The sequence below is a fragment of the Triticum urartu genome, chromosome 3 (genome assembly GCF_003073215.2).
Source record: "Triticum urartu cultivar G1812 chromosome 3, Tu2.1, whole genome shotgun sequence".
Taxonomy (NCBI): Eukaryota; Viridiplantae; Streptophyta; class Magnoliopsida; order Poales; family Poaceae; genus Triticum; species Triticum urartu.
The window spans coordinates 346041236-346049604 of record NC_053024.1 but is presented as its reverse complement, the minus strand read 5'-3'; the positions used below and the strand labels follow the sequence as shown (position 1 = coordinate 346049604).

Here is an 8369-nt window from a genome sequence, read left to right as displayed (position 1 = left end):
AGCTTAGAGTTTTAAGGGATACATCAACACACTCATGGACGCCGGTGCATGGTTCGTCCTCCCTCCCTCTCCCGTTCACTCCGACAACGATCTCATGCGGCTACATTCATCATAGCTCAGTCCACATTATAGCTGCCCAAACGGGCGACTCACGAGCATGCGTGCCCAACCCGTCACACGACTAAACAAGTCATGTTTGGTTCATAACACACTGTGTGCGTGATCATCCGTCGAGGTAAGGCCCGACGACCGACATGACCCATTATTAATTACTAGCTGATACCCCGCACGTTGTTGCGAGACATTTTAGCAGACCAAGAAAAGCGGGCATCAGATAAATGGAAAGAAATATAAGATCTATTGGAAGATTGATATTCACATTTCAAATACTGAACGAATACATTTTTGTACAAAGATGTTTAGCATTATATGTAGATATTCCTAGCCTCCGTTGCCAGGTTGGCTTGAAAAGGCATTGAATTTGTTTTTATAGTACAATTGATTGGCTTGTGCTGAATTCTTAACCACTGGAAAAATAAAAATATGAACATAAGCCATAACTATAGCCATACAATACTATAGGTAAAGCACACCTAAAACCTAGTAGTCCTGCGATATATGTTCCAAACATCCAAAGGCATCATGAATAACATACAAGCATAAAGCTCTTAAAATTGCTCGGTAGTCAGCATTGTACATTAGCAGATCTTAAACAAAAACGAAATGTTTATTATGGCATGAGAACTATTTGTGAAAGTCTTATAGCTGCACATTCTACCACTACATTTTTTCTAGACGGATCATTATATCTCTTTTATTCTAAACGAAAGCAACAATTAGAAATTTTAGTCAACAAACAATGTAATGAGTTATGTATGTACATTAATTAGATGATCCATGCAGCCAGTTATCTATGATTTCCATGACAATATGTGGTCAGAAGTTTGGGCTTGCAGGAACTGAAACACAACTATTTGTTACTTACCAGGTCATGCTCGCCATTCTTGATATTTGAAGAAATTGAAATGAAGAATAAACATTGGGACAAACAATTGGGAACACTTGGAGAATAGACTCTTCATATCTACTCTTAATATTTCCATCAAGATCGTTGATGGGTAAAAGTTGCAAAATCTCCTGGTAAATCCGAGGCACGCCGGGTAGCCAACATGCGCTTGGAAAAATTGAAGAAAACTTTTAGACATGAATTATCTACGATGTCCCACAGAGCTAGGGAAACAATATACAGTTCTCAATAATTGCTTGACAACCCGATGTAGTTCCATGCATGTTGTCCGTGTCAAAATGAATTATGGAACTCCATCCTTCCATGTAGCATAACTATCTATAGTTCGTTGTTGTGAAGTAGGAAATCAGATAGGTCAATTTGTCAATAAATACATAAATAACAACATGTAAATATGGCATAGTTAGGATGGCAAAAAATATTCAGCAAATCGTATGGGATAACGTGACAGTGAAGTAGCAAGATAGTATACAGGAGGAACGAATTAATGGAGATAAGAGTAAGGAACAACCTGATATAAAGCAGATTTCATGAGGGAGTTAGCAGCACGTGAAGGGAACTCCGGTCTCCAGACTTTGCCCATCACTGTAACTCGTATGAGCGGAATAGACATGCATGTAGCAAAATTAACGGCACGACAAGGTTAGAGATATAATCAGGTGTTTATTACCTCCTCGGCGCCCGTTGAAGGACTGATAAGATTACGGGCTTGCCCGTAATTCAGCAGGCAAGCGATACATGGATCGTGGATGTGCTGGAGATGGCACCACAACGTCGGCTGGAGCTTTGGGTTTTCGCCTCCTAATTCACCCTGTCCAACAGTGGTGGTTAAGACGTGCCCATAGTATCAGCAGACGACGTGCGTTGACTGTGGGGATTTCAAACTCATCGTTTTTAGCACGCAAATTTCCCAGGATAAAATCTCACTACCTGATTCACCTCTAGCACTTCGATTTCTGAGGGCGAAATCTGATTACCTGAGTAATACTCTCGAGCAGGGGCACTAATTCTTGTGTGTGAAGACTATGATATTGATAGGCTCCGTTACCTAAGTAATTTGTTTGGTGAGGAAGATGAAGAGAATATGGCCTAGAAGAGGAACAGAACGATGGGAAATCAATCAGCGGGGGAATGATTTGGGAAGACCGGCCATTTGATCGATCCGCTCTTTTTCTGTCGTTCTGTTCCTCTTCTAGGCCATATTCCCAGGATAAAATCTCACTACCTGATTCACCTCTAGCACTTCGATTTCTGAGGGCGAAATCTGATTACCTGAGTAATACTCTCGAGCAGGGGCACTAATTCTTGTGTGTGAAGACTATGATATTGATAGGCTCCGTTACCTAAGTAATTTGTTTGGGTGAGGAAGATGAAGAGAATATGGCCTAGAAGAGGAACAGAACGATGGGAAATCAATCAGCGGGGGAATGATTTGGGGAGACCGGCCATTTGATCGATCCACTCTTTTTCTGTCGTTCTGTTCCTCTTCTAGGCCATATTCCCAGGATAAAATCTCACTACCTGATTCACCTCTAGCACTTCGATTTCTGAGGGCGAAATCTGATTACCTGAGTAATACTCTCGAGCAGGGGCACTAATTCTTGTGTGTGAAGACTATGATATTGATAGGCTCCGTTACCTAAGTAATTTGTTTGGTGAGGAAGATGAAGAGAATATGGCCTAGAAGAGGAACAGAACGATGGGAAATCAATCAGCGGGGGAATGATTTGGGGAGACCGGCCATTTGATCGATCCGCTCTTTTTCTGTCCAAACTGAAGCAAAAAGGAGTGCGCGGGTGAGGTTTGAACTCAAGATCTCCTTCAGGAGAGTGCAACGCCCTTACCACTACGACACAACCTCACGTCTATACAAATACATCTTACCCCTTTTATTCTTTTTCGAGGCCGCGGTTCTTATTCGTTTTTTCCCCTGTTCCTTTTACCTTTTTTTCTTTTTCTTAAATGCACGATCGTGTTCGTGATTTTAAATTCACAAACTTTCATCAATTCATTGAATTTTTTCCAAGAGTGTTGAAGTTTTTTTTTTTTCAAATTTGATGAACTTTTTCAAATTCAATGAACTTGTTTCAAAATCAATGAACTTTTTTTAAAATTCAATGAACTTTTTCTGAATTCGATGAACTTTTTTAAATTCGATGAACTTTTTTCAAAATCGATGAACATTTTTCAAATTCGATGAACTTTCTTCAAAATTGACGAACTTTTTTCGAAATCAATGAACTTTTTTCATGATTCGTGATTTTTGTGTGTTATTTTGTTTCCTTATTTATGAGCCTTGAAACAGCAGCTCAGCCGAAAAAAAGGAAAAGAAAGCAACACTATTTTTTTTAAAGGAGCAAGCAACGCTGATCTAGCGAGCGAGGGAGGGAAGCCAGAGTGGGCCGGCCCATGAAGGGGGCGCGCGTGGGCGCCGTAGCTCCAAGTGGCGCTTAAGGCGCCACTTAGAAAAAACGACGGGATCTCCGCTTCGGCAAGGCCACGCTGCTGTGCACCCGAGCGGAGACAGCCTGGGGGAAGGAAGGGAGCCTCCCCCCAATTCGTCTGGCTAGGGTTTCCGCCGGCGGCGATGGGTGCTCTCGCCGACAGCCGCAAGCGCGTCTCCGCCGACCACCGCCTCCTTCCCTCCTTCCCTTCCTCCGCTCCATCTCCCTCCAAGAAACCCAAGCTCGCACCCCTTCTCCCCACCGCCCCTCCCCCGCCTCTCCCCTCGTCTTCTCACATCCCCTCGTCGACTTCCTCGGCTGCGCCGGGGCCCAATTCCTCAACCGCCTTCGCCTCCACCTCCTCCTCCTCCTCATTTTGCTCGTTGCCCCATAGCCGCCACCGCCGCCTTCCCCCGCCACCGCCGGTCCAGCGCTCCATCCATGCCCCCCTGCGACGCATCCGTGCCTTCCGCCTCGGAAATACCCGCTCCAACTCCGATCCACCGTCGTATTCCCCGTCCCCACCACCACAACCTCTCGGCCTCGACCAGTACGTCGACCTCGTCAATAGTGTCACCCAACCCCCGCCGCTTACTCCCCCAGCTTATGTGCCGAGAGGGGCGAAAGCTACCGTCGAGGTGGTCGCTGTCGATGACCTGGGAGATATAAAGCAGGACGAAGAGGAACGAGATGAGGAGGACGAGGTGAAGGGTGAGGTGGTAGTGAGGAAGGTGCCTCTGTACAAGGATCTGTATGAGGCGTCCAGCCGGCAGCGGGACCATAGGCTCGGGATACTTGAGTTTGAGGTGCGTCTTGCCGAGAAGGGCCGACTTGGACTTGAGGGGCTCAAGGAGGCCCGGCCGCAAATCACGCCCAACAAAAAGGTGCACTCTCGATCATCCTTTATCTGTTTATATATCATAAATGAATTGTATAATGACTTAATACAATGCAAAGTTTGCACAGAGTTGTTGCCATATATTTGTTCAAACTTACTTGCATTAGGTAAAGGGGCTGACACTTTACCAAATTTGTGGATTCTTGTCCGCAAGTGCTAGAGCTCAGACCATAGCCGTAAACCTTCATATGCTCATGAAACAAGACAGCTGTTGTGAACAAGAGCTTTTTTTAGAAGACGATTATGGAAACAACTAATTATGTTCACTTCAAAGTTATTTCTTAACTAAACACGGGCGGCTTACAATTGGTTTGAGTTCCTGGAAAGGATTAGGGCCTTGTGAAGCAATGGAGGAGGTTGCTCTTCGTTTTTTATACTATCTGTATGCACTGATTTTTTCAGCTCTCCTGGAAAGCAGTGTTTATTTTGCGAAATGATTATTAGATAATAATAGAACGGTGTAACTGAGAGGCATTTCTAAGAAAAAAGATAAACTAAAATTTGGTTGGTTTCGATATAAAAAATAATTACATGACCAACTTGTATGCAATGCTAGCACACTTGACATGACATTGTTAGTGCGCAATGGGATACCAAACTTTATGGGGACGTGACATATCATTTGTGCAATTCCGGGATACTAAACGGACCTCCCCAAATTAAATTAATGATTTATCCTCTTCTGCAGTGAGTTTCTCTACAGCACCTGCTGTTAATTGTCCACTCCTTGTTTTCTTTGTTATGCATGGTCGTGCCTAAGGGCATTGGCATGCAGCTGATATATTGCCTAACCTGGCAATAAAAAATGCAAGGGCATAGTTGACCATACTGGTGAACTCTTAGTACTATGTGTGATGAAGAATAAACAACCATTGGAGTATAATATGAGCGTTAACCGTTTTGTGTTTTTGCAAGTCTGCCGAGATCAATATTTCTCGTCTTTGTATACTAATTGGTCTTAGTCAATTTGGGTTATTTTTTACATCGTCATTTTTTAAAAGTATTTTTGGATAGTATTTTCAGATTTTGCAACGTCATTAACACTGGAAAGTGGAAACTGGGGAAAAAAACCCGGCTTCATGTCTTTGTTTCTGAATACAAAAACTGCACTGCAATTATTGTGACAGAAAGCAAGAATAAAGTGTTATAATCAAACTAGTGGAATCTTCCTTCTGACGAAATATTATTGCTCTGTTTAATGTTAAATAAATGTGCCGACATGTGTCTCAGGTGGTGCCGGAACCTTTTGTTCCTCTAACGGACAAGGATGAGGACAGTGTTCGTCGTGCTCTTGGTGGCAAGAATAGGTTTTCCTCTTCTCTGCTCTTGTTAAGAGTTAAGACATAGTAGGCTGTATGCACACTTCTGGTACGTAGCACTGTCTAAAGTCCTTCTTTCATCTCCAGACGTGAGATTCTATCGGAGCATAAAGCTTCAAACATTGTCATAACAAGAGAGATCTTGCAGTGCTTGAATGATAAACACTGGCTAAATGATGAGGTATTCTATTCCCTCTGCTATATATGCTCCAATGTTCTCTTTTTCCAGACTCCATTGTAAGCATATAGAATTAGACATTACTATACGACTTTTCCTTGTTATTTTCAGGTCATAAATTTGTATCTTGAGCTTCTGAAGGAGCGGGAACTGAGAGAGCCTAGCAAATTTATAAAATGCCACTTCTTCAACACCTTTTTCTACAAGAAGGTCCACTACTATATTCAATGTTTTATTACACCATTGTGGCATCGCTTTGCTTTTGCTTGCAGTCATCTTTAGTTGAATCCCTGTAGAGTTACATCCGGGATTTTTGCGTGACTGCTTAGTGCATGCATGCCAGATCCTAATTTCTCTCTCCAGATTTCCATTAGCTTGTTTGATCATCATGTTTCTGTCATTACATGAACATTTTGCACTTCTGCATGCTATTTAAGTGGTATGGTTTGGTGATGGTGCAGTACTGTTTAATTATTATAACCATTCCTTGTTCCCTCATTGCATACATCACACCTAGTTCACTTTCTCATTAACCATAACACACAATAGGTAGTTTATGCCGCCAGAACAAATTAGTCAACCTCATAATTTTCTTATGTTTCTGTTGTCAGCTGATTAATGGTGGGTATGACTATAAAGCCGTAAGGAGATGGACAATGAAAAGGAAGTTAGGGTACAACCTAATTGACTGTGATAAGGTAAATGCTATTTCCAAGCTTTAATCCTCATGTGATTTTCTATCCTTCTAATTGGAACTACCTTATTGTGTCCAGATTTTCGTTCCTATTCACAAGGAAGTGCATTGGTGTTTAGCTATCATCAACATAAGGGACAAAAAGTTTCAGTATCTGGATTCACTTGGCAGCATGGACATGAAGGCCCTGAAAATCATAGTAAGTGATATCTCCCATCCTCCCTCTGATCTTTTCTTTGTCTGTGAAGGACGCGAGGGTCTAATTTTAGCATTTTCCTCCTCTTCCAGGCCAGATATCTTGTAGATGAGGTAAAAGACAAGAATGGCAAACAGATTGATGTTCTTTCATGGAAGCACGAAGGAGTCCAAAACCTTCCTCTGCAGGAGAATGGGTATTTCTTATCTTTAGTCATAGAAGTGCTATCATTGTTGTTCTGCTCGACTTTTTTACACTAAGGTGGTGTAAATATTGAAGCCTCTTAAAAACGGCTTCATGACAGTTCTTTGGTGTTAGACAAAATTTTAATTTCTCACAGCATTACTCTACCAATATTCTTTGGTGTTAGACAAAAATTTAATTTCTCACAGCATTACTCTACCAATATTCTAAAATCCACATAATGTACCTCTTACTGAGTTGTTTGTGATTTTAGATGGGATTGTGGCATGTTCATGCTCAAATACATTGACTTCCACAGCAGAGATATGGGCCTTACTTTTGGGCAGGTACTACTTGTTAACCTTTTTAATATGTATTCAGCAGGATCTGAATAACCTTTTTAATAAGTATATGCTAAATAAACTAAAATGGTGTTTTGAATGGGTTGTATTTTGTAGAAACACATGCCTTATTTTCGTCAGAGGACTGCCAAGGAAATATTGAATTTGAGGGCTGGATAATGAAGAGGCGCATCATAGGTATAAACAAAAGGAATGTGCAAACTGGAGGCAAGTGTATGTACTTAATAGAATGCAGCTATGCCTTCCCTGGAGTACCAAATGCAAGGATTTCCGAAGCCCAGGGGTTCAAACCAGTCATCTTGCAAGGATCAAGCCTTAAGAATAGCTTGCATTAAATCAGGTGAATTGGCTGCCACAGTGGATGTTCTTGGCGCAGAAAGCCATCGGCTGACTGAAAGGGCGTTGCAAACTTGCAATCGTCGTGTTATGTCCGTCTGTTAGACTGCAGAGCCACTGAGAGTTGAAAGGATGGTATGGTTGGAACTCATTTAATAGTCATGCCTATTTAATGACTGGTTACAGACTTTGAGCAGTATGCTACTCCCTTGGTCCCATAATATAAGAGCATTTTTTGTAGTGTAAAAAATGCTCTTATATTATGGGACGGAGGGAGTATATAATTTTAGCACGATGTAAGTTCATTGTTTGCATCCTGCCTGTGAGCGTTATGTTTTCTATGACCCGAGTCAGTGCAGTGACAATTTGTGCGATGGAAATCAACTCATTCTTTTCCACGGAGCAATGTCAGTTCAGGCCCTGTTTGATAGCAAAGTTTTTTCTAAGTATTCAGACAATACTACAGTTTTCTTAAATACCATAGTTTTATTTCCTAAGAGCTGTTTGGTTACCAGCCAAAACTGTGGTATTAAAACTACAGTATTTCCAAAACCACAGTATTTTCTCTGTTTAAAGAAAAGAACCCTCTGACCTCTTTTTTTAAAACAGAGTATGCAAAAGAAACGCTGCATCGTTATCTTCTTCCTGCCTTAAGCCGCAGCCGGTGTATGGAGATCGTCTCGCCCCGGCCCCCCGGAACGGAGGGGCCCCCACCGAGGGATGTGTGCCTGG

The 8369-nt window shown here is 42.1% G+C and overlaps 1 protein-coding gene across 1 annotated transcript; it reads left to right on the top strand.

Annotated features, from left to right (window-relative positions):
- Positions 1-3499: 3499 nt before the first annotated feature.
- On the top strand, positions 3500-7820 carry LOC125543961 (ubiquitin-like-specific protease ESD4). Its single transcript, XM_048707475.1, has 9 exons — positions 3500-4355; positions 5600-5676; positions 5776-5869; positions 5978-6076; positions 6478-6564; positions 6640-6759; positions 6849-6952; positions 7214-7286; positions 7398-7820. The coding sequence occupies exons 1-9, from the start codon at positions 3615-3617 to the stop codon at positions 7458-7460; spliced, it is 1458 nt and encodes a 485-aa protein (XP_048563432.1). The 5' UTR covers positions 3500-3614; the 3' UTR covers positions 7461-7820.
- The last annotated feature ends 549 nt before the right edge of the window (positions 7821-8369 follow it).